Consider the following 17,836-nt stretch of genomic DNA (forward strand, 5'->3'; position numbering starts at 1 on the left):
AACAAATAAAAAAAAGTTCCATGCAATTATCTGCAAGATATTCGATTAAAATAATAAATTTTCATGCTTAGAAAAAGAGTTTGTCTTAAAATTGAAAAATTGTCTTCAGATTACTTGTGCTTAGAAAATAAAGGATTTACCTAAGAGATTAACTTATTACTAATAAATCGGGGGGGGGGGGAATGAAGAAAAAATGGAAATATATTTTACATGAATGTTTTTCGACAAATTCGGTTCAGAATCAAGTTGGTGAGGTAAAGCTATGATAATGACTTAGACATGAAAGAAATGGCGAGATCTCTAAGCGTTATTTGGTATAAAGGTTTGTAATTTTCTATTTCTTTAATTGTGATGTTATCGCTTTTTTCGAAAGTATCTTGTTGATTGTTATGAAAATCCTGCAAGGCTGCGAGGATAAGATCCTTTTTAAATATCTTTAATCCTAACAAACAATGGCTTGTTACTGATTTGTCTAATCGTAAGTCACTCCGTTTATGAGCCATTGAGTTTATATGTATGAAAAAGAAGAAACCGACAGATGCTCAACTGTTTAATGGACACATAAGATGCTAAAATTGTGTAACAAATTTTATCTGTATAACTCTTTTCGTTTTGTAGCTGTCGTGTTCACTTGTAAACGAACAACCAAGATTCTTGTGGGTGGATCTCGATCAACATTTGATAGTAGATGGATCGTAATTCCCTATACCAAATTTCATTCGTCTAGCTCAAAGCGGTTTTGAGTTATCGTGTTTACAGACAGGCGTAATTCCAACAATGTGTTTTTCGCTGGTCTGAAACATGGAGATTCATCAAAACCATGAGTTCGAATTTTTTGGCAATTACAATTTTCCCTCTACATTTCATATACAGTACACTCCCGATTATCCGCGGAATTGGGTGGCGTGGCCGCCGCGGATAACAAAAATCGCGGATAATCCGAAAAAAGCTAAAAATGGGTATAGCAAAAGAGAAAACAGTCATTCCAACTTTGAAAAATCGTTTTATGTACAATAAAACGTAAAATAAACAGCAGGAAATGTTTAACTAACGCTTCATATTTTAGTATATCACTCAAAATTAACCTAAAATGCATTTTGTTATTGAAAGCAGAAAAGTGCTTTGTACTTACGAGAGGCGTCAAGGATACACAGAAAAATTAATACATATGTACTGTTTTAATACTGTAATGTAATATGTAATTACAAAAGCATAACTGTAAAACTCCACCTTTTTGAAGAAATCAGTCATTTGTGTTTGCTTCTTGCTTTGGAAGCATTTTCTCTTTGCTTGGAAGCAAAAAAAAAAAAAAAAAAAAAAAAACTTAGTGCGGCAAACGCGGATAATCGGCATAACTGTACGAGAAAGTAATGAGGTCTACTGTACGAGAAAGTAATAACACAATTTAGGTGAAAAACTAAAAATATTCACATATCAGAGGATTTTGTGGACAATACCATACGAATTCCAGCTTCAAAACCCTTTATAAATGAAACTCGCGATTAAGTTTTATGGAAGCATTAATTAATTTGAAAGGTAAATTGACAGTCCACTTGGCTTCGTTATCTGCCTGAAGTTAAAAAATATTGGATTATCTACTTTGCCTATATATATATATATATATATATATATATATATATATATATTTGGGATATTAAAGAAACGGTTCGTAGAAAAATTTAGTTTTGGTAAATATCATACTTAAATTCTAGCATTGGAAATCCATGCCTAAAAACACTAACTATACATATATACACAAACACATACATATACAATACGCATACACACAGGATGATCGGTGAAGTTCTTTTAAACTGAAAATGGTGTCAATGGCAATCACATGCACCTATGGGAAAATTGATTACGCAGAATTTATTGTGACAATTTACAACATCCCTAGTGGCGGAATAAGAAAGTTACAAAAATAAAGGCGATACGATTTGCAAAATGTACACTATAAATAAAATCGGAGGGCGGAGAACGCAGTAAAAATAAACAAAAAAAAGTCCCATGCAGCTATCTATAAGATATTTGATTAAAATAAAAAATTTTCAAGCTGAGAAAAAGGGTTTGTTCTAAAATTGAAAAATTGTCTTCAGATTACTTCTCCGAGTGCATTTTTCGGAATTTTTTTTATTACTATGATTTTTATTTACTTTACCGCTCCTTAATGTCACTTCACCATTGCTTAATTCTGAAAAACTAAATGATAGTACTGGATAATACATTTTTTCAATGTAAGGACCAACCCTTTTGCAAGGTACTGAAAGTTCATAATTTTAATCGAAATATCTTTTATATCAAGATATTTTCTAGTGTTATTAAGTTGATATAGCTTACAATCTTTCTAATTGGACTTTTTAATTGATATCCTTTATTTTTGTTATTTTCACTTTCACCTCTAGGGAAGCTGTAATTTGACTCAATAAATTCTGCATTATTACTTTATTATATGTACGCATTTCTTTCATAGTTATACACGAAGTCAGTTTAAAATATACAGGGTGATTATTATGAATATATATTTGTGATACAGTTTTATAACTTTTTAAATGTAATTTTTACAATGCATTATAATTCAGTCAAAGTTATTCCTTATAATTCAGTTCAAATATTAAAGGAATGCATTATATTGTTATAGGCAGTAGCGATTTCACCTAGGAGCTGCCTTATGCTACTAGGCTCAGTGTGAGCCACAACAAGTGAATTAAAGAATTTTGTTTTTATAATTGTCAAATAAATACGTTTATAAAAAATAAAAATTTTATTAATTAGAAAATATTAGGATAACTTTAACAGTTTTTATTAATCAGAAAATATTAAGATAACATTAACAGTTAAATATAACTGTTCAGGTTCTTATATGTTTCATTATGTTGACTTTGCTACAATGACATTTATAAACACTGATGCTCTTCAATAATGTTGTGTATAAATGTGGATGCCAAAGAATCTGGAATAATTTTTGATAAATAAAAACAAATGAATTTTCACAAAATTAATATAACAAAAGAATTAACTTAAAATAATACATAAACACTTTTTTTTTAATGAACTAAATTGATGAGTTGATTAAAATAAATGTGTACTTCCTAGAACCACAAAGCATCCAAATCAGCCATTGGCTGTAGAAAAAGAAAAAATGTTTAATTGATTGTTTTTGTTCAAAGTACTTTTATAGAAATTTAAATGTGCAACAATGTTTTTCTGATTCATTAATATAATGTAATTAAGATATTTTTTTTTAAATTAGTTTCCACTCAACTTTAATAAATAAAAAATTAAAGTGCTTTTAAACTTTTTAGGTCTCCTTTGTACAAGTGCAGGTATTTCTGAAAAGATTAGAAGTTATTCTGAAAAAAAAAATTTTTTTTGATAATTATTAAATAGCTTTTACAATTAAAATTTTTTTCAAAAATTAGATTATTATTTTTAGAAAATAATTTATTTCATGCTCATGACATTTTGGGAATATTGCATGTGAAATAGAGCAGTTCCTACTAATATCAAATAACAGAAAAAGAATGCCAAATTAGAGGCTGGATTAAAAAAAATTTTTTTTTAATATTTCAAAAACATGGAATACTTGAAATTAAGAATGGATTTTGATAACGAATAACTAACTGACTTGGTATTTTGAAAAAGTATGAAATGTTGACAGGGAGCTGTCGATTGAGTTGATATAAAATAATTTATAATCAGATTCTATCAAAAGAATTTACAATTATATTCTATAAAAAAAATAAAATGATATTTCATCAAAAAAATCTTCAACCAAATTCTTATTTTATTCAAAACAAATAAAATTTAGTAATATGGATATAATAATACATAAGTAATTATTCCAACATATGTGCATAAAACAATTTTAAAATCAAGATTCTTTTCAGTTTTTTTCTGCTTGCAAAAAATTGAATTAAAAAAAAAACAGACACAATTCACATTAAGATCGATTTTATTTTAAACTATGCAAACAGTGATACAACAGTTTACACAACAGTAAGAACACTTTTGGCTCTTTTATCACATTCAGTAATGGCTAAACATTTATCTTTCCACCAATAGCTGGAAAACCTAGTTTTATCTATACATGTTTAAATGTTTTGGATAAATAATGCAATGGAACATATATATAAAAAAACATTTGTAATTTTAAAATGAGATTTCGCATGTTTATTGCTATCTTAATGTGTTTTGTGAAATTATCAGTAATATTTTGATTGAGCAGATTTTGTGAAAAATTATCTTTTCGGTGAAACATACCATTGATCAGTAGTGCTTTCCACATTCACATACAATAAAAACTCCTACACAAATGCACATCTCAGTGGGCTAAGTTACAGTACTGGAATGTCCAAACACTTAACAGATCTCTTACACAGTAACAGCAGTAACATGCTTTTGACATTCAGTAAAATTAGTACCAAGTTCTCTTATATAATGCATTAAAATTATCTTTTAAATTAAGATATTAATGAATTAGCATTAATTGTTTAGTGTTTAAGGAAGGTGAGTTATTACAAAAACAATATTTTTGTTGGCCCATTTTCATAATTGTATATAGACAGAGCACCTTTGACACAATTACTATTTTAAACATCTAACACACAGAACAAAATTTATATTTCGACTATGTTACAAATGTATGCAAAAAGCCCAAATGAGTTTCAAAAGACAATATACAGAAATTTAAAATGCATGACTTTAAGAGTTATAACATTGAAAGAAAACATTTAACATTGATTGTTTTGTGTGTTTTTCTTTCTACATCAAAATTTCAAAAAAAGTCATTATGAACATATGAAACAAGACTAGAGAAATAGCTTATCTATGTTACTTACGCATTCCACAAATGCAGATTTAAATAAAAGTAAAAATTATTTTAATATTGTTCCAACATTTCAAATTAAAAGTTTTAAAGAATTAAACATTTGAAAAAAATTACAAATATAAAAATATACACACAAATAATGAACAAGGTAAAAAAGGAACATGTAAAATAATATATACCTTTATAGAAAAGGTTACTCTGTAAATACAGAAAAAAAATGCAAATACTAAAATAAAATGATCTTATATCAAGTGTCCATCAAATTAAATCTCAATAATAACAGAGTACAGATTTTTCATTTTCCAGCTTTTCAAAACTCATTTCATGAAAATCGTAGCACAGACAGCGTTGTTTGGATAAAAACAGATACTGCATGACATAAGCTCGTAAAAGACGGTTTTCAACAACTAGAAAAAGTGAAATTAGGTTTCGCACACTGATATTGAAAAATACTGACAGTAGCTGAATCTGTCTCAGTGGTGAGTGACTTTTTATGCATGATTTAAAAAAATTATCATCAATTAAAATTTTATTTCATTAAATTAATAACGAATATATATTTATCTTATTTAATTCATCCCCAAAATATATTTTATTGCTTTGAAATAATAAATGTGCACTAGTGACTCATCACTGATAACCTGATATAAGAACATCATAGTAAAAATTTTCTGCTGCTTCAATTAAAATTCTTATAATAAATAGTTCATAATATATCTATCACTTGGTAGTTTTTTTTTGTACTAATCTTCAGCAATATTGGCAACAAATGGATCTTTCTCTAATAAATAATTAATATCTTTTTTCTGGTGTTCAACATTGACATGTGGTGCATCACAGAAAACGCTTGATATTGGTGACAATTCCAATGACTTAGCCTCCTTAGCAAGCCTGGGAGAAAAAAGAATAAAAACATCAATGAAGCAACAGAGATAAGATTTATGAACACCTATAAAAATATAACAGTTACCACACAAAATGATAAAAGATTCTTTTTCAAATACAGACAGTGGCAAGTTTAAGCATTATGTAGTCCTAATTATGAGTCTCCCCCTTTTTTATAAATAAAATGATAATATAGTTTCATATTTCAACATATTTTTATTATGTAATTGTTTATGTTATTTTATTAACTTTATTAATATGTATTTCATTATATTTATTTATTACGATTCCAAACTTCCCAGTATCTATGACTGTACACAATATCATCGAAGCAAATGTTCAGTTTAGTAAATATTCCAAATGAAAGTAATACAACATATAGGAAACCTGGTCAATTATACTTGATAAAGTAATAATATTATTTTAACATTTTATCATTTGCAGAATTTATATTTTTAAAAATTTAATTATTTGGCAATTAGAAAAATAAAGTTTTTTAATTGACTTGCTAGCTTGCCATCATAGCAAAAAGATATGGACAGTTGCCTAGTTGCAAATATGTCATTATAGATAATTATAACAATTATTTGGGCCTTTTGCAAAATACCTTTTGAAGTGCCTATCATTCAACAAATACTTATTCATTGTTTCTAACAGCTGTTTTTAATATTATTTACAAACATGTTTCAATACTCCAGACAGTTAATTTATACTGAATCATTTTCTTTATATTTACTAATTGCATTTTAGGAAGTGTTATATGTTCTAAAGTCTAATTTTCCACCCTTCATATTCTTGCAAGTACAGAAATGCCAGGAATTAATTCAACAGAAAGGTATATATCTTAATTCCTAATTAATTTCCTAATTTTTTTAGATAGGGCATTTACTTTATTCTAAAATTTTCTCTTATTCCCTAATCTAAATCTCATTTTTATTTAGTTATTTCTAACAAGCACTCTAAAAAAACTGCCGACTTCCCTCACTCCAAGAGAAGGGGTAAAATCCTTATCCACCTACATATTCCTTTAAAAAATAAAGATTTCCTTTCCTAAATCGGCATGTGTAAAGAAATCCCTAAAGAATCTTTCAGTAAGTTTACTAAGGAAAATTTTTTTTTCTATTCACGTGGTGCGAACAGACGAGTTTCGCTTTTGTTCATGAGTAAAAACCTAGCTCTACAATTCAAAAGAAAGTCAATAGAAAGAATGAAAGGTGGAAATATTATAACACATCCTTCAGACAAAATATCTGATGGTTTGTGGATAATGATTCAGTACAATGGCAGAAAGTCAATGAAAACTTTTGTTAGGTAAATTTTTGGCTGATTGAAAATTAAAATCTTCTCATGGAGAGAAGTATACTTTTCTAGAAAATGGAGAAATAGATCAAACTGAAAGTGAACCAATGTTGCAAGATTGTACTTTGTTTGATGCAAGTTTTGATGTTTGTTTGCAAGTTGTACTTTGAATTTTTGATGTTTGAATTCGATAGGAAATAAATTAATAAAAAATTAAATTTCTATATGAATATTTTAATGAAGAGCTTATTGTCTAGTTTCCAGTTAATCTTAATGATACAATGGAATTTTTTAAATTCATTTTATGCATTCTAAGTACATCTATATTTTACCCTATGCCATGGAGTAAATTTATTATAATTATAAGCCTCAAAAAGTAGTGGTCATTTGGCTTTATTCCTTTAATAAGAAACAAATAAACAATTATTGGAATTCTAAGATGGCATAATATAATATATATTTCAAAAGAGTGTAAATATTTAACATAATTTAAGGAGTATAGCCTTACCAAGTTGAAAATAGCCAAATGTATGATCCTCTTATGCCTTTTAACCTTCTTTTTATTTTAAATGCAATAAGAAAAGCAACAACAAAATAACCGGTAGACTTCACAACAAATGTTCTTCTCTCTATTCATTTATAAAAGTTGTCAAAGCTAAAAGCAGCCACTTATTGCATGTAAGATAAAAGAAGGAAAAATAACTGATTGAATAAAATTTTAATTATTTTTTTTCCTAACTAGTTAATGGAAAAATAAAAAAGTTCAGTAAACATAACAAAACGAATAATAAAAACTAGCATATTTGTAAATCTATACACAATTTAGAAAGTAATGTAAAGGGGTTTTATAAATGTTCATTTTTTCGAAAATATATAGTTTGCAAATTTTGAAAATGATAGAAACGCCTATCAAAAGAATCAATGTCCATCTTTAAAGACATTTACTTTCATCAGACTGTTTTTTGAAAATAACAAAATACAACAAGCATTCTCTAATTCTTGAATTAAATCTGTTTTTCTTTTTTTATCACTGTAATGGCATGTTGGATAAATAAAAAAGCATACATAAAAAATAATTACTTATAAGAGTGCATTTAGAAATTTGATAAATTTTCCAGCAGATTCAAAAACACTTTCTTTCGAAAAGTTTTGATAAATTGATTTGCTATGGTGAATAGTGAATTTTGATAATACCAAATCCCAAATTTAATACTAGTTCAATAATAAATTGATATCAAAACAAGGAAAACTTAATATATATATTTATTTTGGATGAAGTAGATATTAAAATCTTTTTGGCTAGTTGTAATGAAAGTATTTTGTATACTATAGCAAAAACTTTTTTTTTCCCATAACACAAAGTACATTTTAAGATATCCAATGAATAAATAAATTCCTTTTTTAAAATCAGCCTATCTCAAACCTAATTAAAACAAATCAGAACATCATATATCAATATTCAAAATATTTTGTTATACTATAATTACTAAGTCTTCTTCAACTAGACAAAAATTCTAAGGAAAGGAGCTTACCATTATTTTCCAGAATCATCACTGCATGCAAGGGGAGGGAGGAAAAAAGTAGGCAAAGTTAGTATGAATCAAACAAAACAAATTCAGGTTACACACACACTAATATAAAAACAAGGTTTGATGGTTTCAAAAGTAAGAAAAATTTGCATGCGATGGGAGCAATTCATTAAATAGGTTAGAAATTTCAGGCAAGTAATCCAAAAATAATATGCAAACAATTAAATCAAATATTTTTAACTATACAATTCATTTTCATTTTTTAAACTTGTATTTGTTTATAGGATAATCAATTTAAAATAATAATAATAATCAGTGTTAATATTGGGCCAAAATCCAAGAGTTTCTTCATTAAAACATAAGAGAAAACTACTTTTTAAAATACTGAAAACAGCACTTTGTACATTATAGTGCAGTTAAAACTCTAAAAGAGACAGGATGAAATTTAGTATATATATGTTTTTTAATTCACTGCATTTATTTAACATGTTTTGCTTCATGTTACGCATCAAGCATTTTACTATTATTTAAGACTAAAACGGACAGATAATATCAAATTTTATATCTAAAGTTTTCTTTATAAAATATATCTTAGTTATTCTGTTGATTTTTTAATAAATAAATAAACACATATAGCATAACACAAATTGAATATTTCACAACATCTGATTTAACAAATTAAAATATCTAATCAAATGAAAATGAATTGTGCTACAATTTAAATATTTTTTTAATTGGTGAAATGTTTAATTTAGAGAATTGACAATATTTAACAATAAGTGTATATTAGCAATACACTTTACCAATACATGTATACTTTGAATACATGTATTGAACATGTATTTCAAAATACATGTATTGGTCTTCAATACATGCATACTTTGAAAAAAAAATTGAATATAACAATAAAACATTGTTGCATTATTGGGGTTTATGAAAGATTCAACAAAATAAAAGGTTGCCTCCAAATTTATTCAAAAATCTGAATAATATTAAAAAAAAACCCTGAAGAATTTAATAAATATCACAGCAGTTTAAAGTTACAATTGTATTATTAATACAATAACTTTTACTAATTAAACAAATTTGCTTTATTTTTACTCCAACCATTATATGTTTTAAGCATAAGAATCAGTATTATTTTTATTAAGTTATTAATTTTAATACTTTTCACTCCTTTCTTAATTACAGTGTGAAATATCACTTAGATGTTAGATGGTTTTGAATAAACACAATGCAAATGTAACATGTAATAAAACTTAAATAGGAAAAATACATGCCATTAAAAGGATGCTATTTTTTCAATAAAAATTAAAAACAAGTGATATGCAAAGCACACTAGTCTACATGATTGATAGCATACAAAGGTAAAGAAATATTAAATGTAAATAAAAATCAGAAAAAAAAAAACCTCATATTTTTAAATAAACTCCAGTAACTTAATATAAATATTTACTAAGTAATGTATATTTCAGTTATTAAAGATGTCAAAAAAAGAATATTTAGCACATATAATAAATATATAATATTAATATACAATTTATCACTAAATTATATTCATTAAATTTAAATTTTAAATATTTTTAAATAAAGAAACATGTACTTCCATAATTTGACTACATGAAGTAATTTAAGAACAAAGGAAATAAACTGATCTTAAATAGAAAAATCAAAATTGTGAAAACATAAAAAATTATCAATATAAAATTCATTTATGTTAGTATAGGTGATATAAATCTGATCATAATGGGGGAAGGGTATTATTTTAAGACATATTTCCATAAGAAAAGAATTACATATATGGAAAAATGTACATATATTTATCACAAAAAGTAGCAACTCAATACATTTCATCAATGTTTAAGTATATAAAAAAAAGTAGATTGAATGGGTGTTTGAATACAAAAATCTTAAGCATGCATATTACATAGATATATTTATAATCTAAGAATCCAGAACAGATTTTTTAAAAATGATATAAAAATAACAAAAATTACCTTCAGAAGATATTTCCGAACAAAATATACCACTTACCTCCTCTTCTTCCCTAGTAGCCATTCTGCTACCCCTAAATAATAAACAGTTTGTGCGATTCCAAAGAGAGGAGCAATCACAATCATCCTGCAACCAGCCCCCTTGAAAAATGCCGAAGGTCCTTCATTTTTCATTATTTTTCTGGAATACAATGGAGAAGGTTACTCAACTCTTCTTCAGATAGCATATACTTAATCTCTCTTATAATAATAAAAAAAATGTAATTAATCACAGTTTATGCTTTCATTAAATTTTTTTTTTCAAAAAAATAAACAAACTTGAAACTATAGAAAACATAGATAAGTTGTAACTCAGGCAAACAATTTGGAAATAGAAATTTTTTAACACAAATTTTGCAACTCACTAAACTATAAATGATTTTTGAAATAAATAAATTTAAAATTTCTTTCATAATATATAAATAAATTGAAAGACAATAATGCTCATAGTTGAATTTCATTAATGCCATAACAACATATTAAAAAATCTCATCTAATGTGGACATCCATAGGGCCTCTTAAATGAACTTAAAATTCTAGTATTCAATGATTAACTTAAGTTCTTTTGTATAAAAAAAATCCTTCCATATAAAAACTTGAGAATTATTTGACTTGAATCGAAAGCAGAATAAAATACCTTGTGGAAATAAGTTTCCCCTTTTTACAATATATCTAGTATATTAAGCGTTTCTTCAGCTTCTCTTAAAAGAATATTTTTTTAAAATTTCTTTCCAGAAACAAAATTGTGATTTAAAATGCATAAAAATATGACTATTGATTTGTTAAGCAGCTAATTTTTGCAAAATTTCTTTAATATTAATACGAGTTCATCCTTTAGGAAAAAAACTAAAAGTTTCCAAAACAAAAATTTAAGAGAGATAAAAAGTGAAAAATGCATGCAAAGAAAATAAATGTATATGGCCATTAATATGATTTTGGCTAGTTCAAAATTTATTCAACATTTTCACAACTCCAACTATATATAACCTGTTAGCTTCAAAAGAATAAATAAGATATTTTTATACATATATTTGTTTAAATCAGTAAATAATATAAAATAATTACTACAGCCTTATGAATTTCCAATCACAAAATCAAATTATTTTTTAAATTTTATTCCATCAATTTAATTCTTATAATATATGCACAAAGCTAGGAATATTAGTTATTGAATTATCATTATTAACTTTAGATAACCATTTTTCTCAACTTACACAAAAGCATCTGGTATCCCTGAGTATGTCATTTCACCACTTGCCTTTTGGAGAAGCTGCAACCTCGTCTTCACAACTTTAAAAAAAACATTGAATAAATAAAATTCCAAAAGACAAAATAAAACATCAAAAATTAAAAATGATTTTAAAGTGATAGGAATGAAAAACAAAAGACTTGAAAACAAAATATGCAAGTGAAATGAATGCAAAGAAATGGTGCTTAAAATTTCATATCGTAGAAATCTATTATTTATTAAAATTTCATAAAGACATAACATCACATATAATCCAAATTTAAAAAGATACACATCCTAGAACATGAAATCATGTAATCTCCAAAGAGGTAAGAATTCAATAGATATATAGAAATAATTATTGTTTATATTTAACCAAGATAAATTATTAAAAAAGTTAGCAGCATTAATCTACAGGCATTAAAATGGAAAAATATATGATTTATGAGAAATTATTTCTATTTTTAATAAAAATTATGCATACTTCTGAATATGTGATGGATTAGAAATAAAAAATTAAGTTATTAGATTTAGCACAGGCATAATGCACTTTATACAAATAATGGGCTCATTCGTGTTTGTGTGGTGAATGTAAAAGGTTAGTTTAGTTTAGTTTTACTCAAAAAGAATAAAAATTTGCATATCCCAGCTTAATAATTAGAAAAAAATGTGACAAAAGAGTACAGAGAATATTAATTACCATCAAATGGATTCACAGTAAATGCTGCTGTAGAACCAGCTAAGCAGCCTGCTAGGAATGATGTCCAAAATACAGCTTCTCCACTGCCATCTTTCTTTCGAGGACCTAAGGCATTTAAGTGCGCAAACAGAGGGAAATACACAACAGAAAAGCTGACATCTCTCAGCATTGTAGCTGCAATGCCTTTGTACAGTCCAGCAATGCCTCTCGTACGAAGCAGCTGAAGGGCTATGGAAGTTGCTGAAGTCGCAACCACCGTTCCACCTCCACCTGGTCCTCTTGCAGCTGTAACATTTTTTTTTCTAAATAACTATTTTAGAAACTATTTATAGAATACTTTGAGCTCAATGAAATGGCCTAATTGATTATTTAAAACTTAAAAGGATAGGCACCGAAACATAAATAGTAATTTAAAAATAAATAAGTTTGAAACGTTTTACCTCTAATGTTTAATATACTTATTTATAGAGCTTGATTAAATAATGAGACTGAAAATATTTTTCTTATCATTAGCAGATCATTATAACTTAGATATTTTTTCAACAACTTGATCTGTAAAGTTTATAAAATGGAAATAAAAAAAGTTGATATAGAAAGAGGGTTTTGATTCTTAAATAGTATTTTTTTTCCCAAGTAAAAGATAAAGAGAAAAAGAAACTCCTTAGAAAATATTATATATAATATTCCTTATTCATTCCTTAAGAAAATATTATAAATAATCATATATTCAAAGAATATGCCAATTCACCAATCACTTAATTATCTTCATTTTAACAAAATCTTTTTATGCTTCATGCAATTCCAGGAAAAATTACATAAGTGTAGCAGTGTGTTTATGTTCCCAGCTTTCATAAACTTAATTTAAATATCAAGCATATGTGATCAGAAATCAAATGGCAATACAAATTCAGTATATATCTACAATCAACATGCACTTACTATGCCAAAGCTCATATAGAATAAGCATTACCAGAATGATATTTATGAAAGAAAACTAACAAATTCACCAGACTTCATATAGAATAAGCATTATCAGAATGATATTTACGAAAGAAAACTAACAAATTCACCAGACTTCAAATGAGAGATACAAAGCTCAAAATACTCCTAAATAAACATTAAACTAGGAAAAAACAAGGAATTAAATGCAAAGTTAGAACCTTAGCAAGAAAAAATATTTTATTTCCATATTTGAAGTAATTATATTTTGATCTTTTAAAACAAACGCCTTTCAAGGAATCTTTTAAAAGGCAGATAAGCAATATGGCTGTTCCTAAACAACAACTCTTAATGTTCTCAAAACTAACATCTTCATTAATTTGAAAATTTTTGCATGGGAAAAAATTGATAATACTTTAAAGACTTTTCAACGTTAAAACAAGTATATATGTTTGAAAATAATTTTCATCTTTAAATAATTTGTTTTATAAAAAGAAAATATTTGTACTCACCTACTCTGCCTGCATCTTGCAACTGTATTTTCAAGAGTTCCATGGGAGTGGTGATGATTATCTGACAGAAACCAGCAGATCCACCAGCAATCATTTCTCTTTGCAAAGACAGTTTTCTAAATATGAAAAGAAATATCAGAAAATCATTATTCATTTTCTTTTCATAAGCATTATATTTTATAAAATATGTTTTTTATGATTTTAATTAAACATGGTTATTAATTTAGATAACTTAATATGAAAAATAATCAATAACTAGTTTAGTTATTTACATTAATGTTTTGCTTTTTATTACTACACAACGGTTATTTTTGGGATAGATCTCAGAATACACAATGTCCGTTCTAATCCTTTACTAACACCAAATTTCTAGATTTTACAAATAGTCATATACTTCTAAATGGAAAAATAATCTAAATGAAGAAAATAGTTATATTTTAAGTCAAATATTATATTTATAAAAAAATTTACAGAGAATAAAATCTTACATGGTTCCTGTCCTACTTATCACACTTAAATTTTATTAGCACTCAAATATTTTAAACAAAATAGCAATTTCAAATTCCTCTCATTTAAACTTACTGAGTAAAAAAGCATTAAATTTCATTGTTTTTGACCAATTAACAGCTGGCTCGAAGAAACAGGCTCAATTGACAGATGCACTTACCTTCAATGTCTATTCACCCATCACTAACTATACATTCTTTAAGTTAAATCCCTTTATCTATGAACACAGTCCAGATTTACCTTCCTTATAGCATATCATTCTATGGCTTATATCAAATGAAAGAGCTCTATCTTTCATATTCATAAGATAACAGAAGCAAAATATTGTATAGCTTTGAAACAAAGCAAGGTTTTGGATTCCAGGAAACATAATCAGGAGGAGGGAAAATGCAGTGATTTTTTTCAAATTCATGTCATGAGAAATATTGTAATGGGGAGTATATTTTGATGGAATCAACCACAAATTATATTCTTAAGGAAACTAACATTCAATATTAGAAATAATATAACATGACTTCTCAATATGCCGATTTCAAATGGAATAAAAATTTATAACATATAGAATCAAACGATTATACATTATTTACCCAGAACCAGAGGAAAGATGATGACGGAAGAAATCATTAGCTGCAAGCTTGATGGCCTTTTCAGGAGTAATCAGAAGTATGTTCACAGCTGATCCTAAAAATAACAGAAGTAAATGTGCATATTACTTGACCACATCATACATAAAAAATAGGAGCAATAAGTACAAACAATTAATCTCAATAAAATAGCTATTAAATTATATTGTATTATATGCCCATTAGGTAAATAATTGTCTTTACCAATTAAAGTTAATGTGTGAATGTAAAATAATAGTTTAAAATTTATAATGAAAAAGCATAATATAAAAAGCCTAATTTCTAAAATAATAAAAAAAAATTAATGAAGAGATTAAAATTAAAATCTCTTAGCACCTTAAAAATGTAATAAAATAAACATTTTATATTATTATAACAATAATTATTATTTCTTATATTTAATTGTATATTATTTATAAATGCAAATTAAATAAAAAAATATATTAATGTCATATCACAAAACATTAAATTGCAGGCTTCAGCCATAAGCAATTAAAATATTTTACAAAATTAAAAATATTGTAAAAGCAAAACAAAGGGAGATATGAAATAAATATTTATAAAATTTCCTTTTTAAAATACTTGAAAATTAATGAATTTTAAAGAAAGCTCTTTAAGAAAAATACATATCTGTAATTTGAACTTTAATTAATAAAATGATTAACATTAAAAACAAAATAAAAGGATTTTTTTTCATTTTTTAGAATGTGAAGAAAATACTCAATAAAATTCAGAACAAAAATAATATTTTTCTGAATTTAAAGACTCGAAATTTAAAAACTAACTACTTTATTTTGTGAATTCAAACATGAATTTTAAACACTAAAAATTAAATAATGAAATAATGCACAAAAGCAGAAATCAATATAGCATTTACCTTTAATGCAAAGGAATATTTAATAGAATACAGATAAATTTGCTAATGAATGAAAATAATTAATTTCAGAAGAGTTAGATAATGATGCTATTAAAAAAATATTTCAAATCAATAGTTGAAAATATTACCTCTGTACATGCCAAAAAATCCCTCTCTTGTGTATGTTTTTCGGAAACAATCTAACCTGTAAAAGAAATAGAATTTGACTTCTAGAATATTTATCACATTAGATTAAGAATTTCAAATGTACAACTGTGCATACAAGACAAAGAGGGCCAAACTTACATGGAGGAGTACATTTTTTGGCCTTGTGGTCCGACTTGTTGGTTCTGCAGCCTCGTTTTCACTAGATCGATGGGAAAGACACATGTCACGCCAATGATACCAGCGATACCACCATTGATGATTTTTGGAATTAATCTGAAAGACATCAAAATATGTCTCTTATTTTCTCGAATACAAAGAGGAGATATTGAATTCAACAAATCTTTAGAATTCGTTATTTGCACATGAAGCTCAAGAAACACTTTGAGCCAGATGAATGAAATTTGGTAAACTTTATTTACTCCAAATTTGTAAACTTCTATCAATTTTTTGGATGAAATTCATTTATAAGAAGTCTGCTTGTCCGGCTCATCGAGCACAAATGAACATGACAAACTATAATATCGTAAAGATACAGGCATATAAACTTTGGTACAAAAGGTTTAGAATCTGAAATGCACATCCGTATCAATTTGGATGTGGTTGTCCGTCTGTCAGTCTACTTTCGCATACATGAAAAACATAATGAATTAAAAAAATCGATTTTAATATACAATTTTATAACTACAATTACAGTTTTGGATTAAATTTTGGTTTCATTCGGTGAGAAAGAAAGATTCAAAAGAAACATATTCGGTTTTCTTTAACAAATACGAAGCCCACAACGCTCATGTACGGGATGCTGAACATCTGCGTGAGGGTGATCTCTATTATGCATGCCATTGTTAACTAATTTTCAATTTCGAGCTTTTTTTTTTTAATTTCGAGTTTTTTTGTACAAAATTGCTACTTACGTGAAACATTTACAAATAAATTCAATTACATTTATAAAGAAACGATTGTTTATGTGCAAGGCCATAATGGTATCGCTATTTAATTAGCGTGTTATAATAGAGACAAGATTTCTATGCCAACTAAGACAAAAGGGTTTTACCGCAGCGATACAGTAGATACTTCCTTAAGAAAAAAAAAAATTCAAAAAGATAAATAAAGTTATTAAAATCACTTATCAAAATTAAAAACTGCTTAGCAAATCACGCTTCTCAACAAGCATGCAAGGATCTTAACATTCAAAATCAAGATAATTTAATTTCACATAAAAGTAGCTTAATAGTATATTTGCAAATTATCACAGATGATATCGAAAATGTCAAAATAACTGTCAACAAATAATAAAAACAGGGTCGGCCATAGTTAATATAACGACAGATTGTTAGCCTTGGGAACTGGGAATCGCGAGTTTGAGAACCGATTTTAACCAAGATTAAAGTATATTATGGGCTTGAAACATGTTAAACTTTAGCGCTTCACTGTCTCCGCTTCGGAGATATTAGATTGCATGCATACTTAAGCTTATAATTCAATTTTTAAAATTCAAATCACGCATACAAGACTTTATTGAGATCACTAATACTAATTTTGATTGTTAATTAAAGTGATTGCATCGTCTTTTAAGGAATGTAACCGGCAGATATGCCCAGTAAAATATTATTAATACCTAATTAGATTTTGGAATGCAAAGGCAATTCGTCGAAATCAAAAGTACTTTCGATTTATGTACGGTAATATGTAAATTTGAAAAGAAAATGCTCGCTCTAGTATCATCCAT

At 26.6% G+C, this 17,836-nt stretch overlaps 1 protein-coding gene across 2 annotated transcripts in view; it reads right to left on the reverse strand.

The window, feature by feature from the left end:
- Positions 1 to 3,937: 3,937 nt before the first annotated feature.
- The window catches only part of LOC129987996 (mitochondrial glutamate carrier 1-like), a 44,961-nt gene continuing 31,062 nt past the window's right edge, over positions 3,938 to 17,836 (reverse strand). Inside the window, exons 2-10 of one of the 2 annotated variants that reach the window (XM_056096062.1) lie at positions 16,249 to 16,383; positions 16,092 to 16,147; positions 15,051 to 15,144; positions 13,957 to 14,072; positions 12,506 to 12,790; positions 11,792 to 11,867; positions 10,579 to 10,719; positions 8,548 to 8,568; positions 5,616 to 5,722 (exon numbers count right to left, since the gene is read on the reverse strand). In XM_056096062.1, coding sequence (XP_055952037.1) covers positions 8,550 to 8,568; positions 10,579 to 10,719; positions 11,792 to 11,867; positions 12,506 to 12,790; positions 13,957 to 14,072; positions 15,051 to 15,144; positions 16,092 to 16,147; positions 16,249 to 16,383 — 922 coding nt within the window. In that variant the 3' untranslated portion in view covers positions 5,616 to 5,722; positions 8,548 to 8,549. Of the gene's footprint in view, positions 5,723 to 8,547; positions 8,569 to 10,578; positions 10,720 to 11,791; positions 11,868 to 12,505; positions 12,791 to 13,956; positions 14,073 to 15,050; positions 15,145 to 16,091; positions 16,148 to 16,248; positions 16,384 to 17,836 lie in introns of both variants that reach the window. The other variant, XM_056096061.1, reaches the window with a different exon arrangement.

This window comes from Argiope bruennichi, chromosome 10 (assembly GCF_947563725.1).
Source record: "Argiope bruennichi chromosome 10, qqArgBrue1.1, whole genome shotgun sequence".
NCBI lineage: Eukaryota > Metazoa > Arthropoda > Arachnida > Araneae > Araneidae > Argiope > Argiope bruennichi.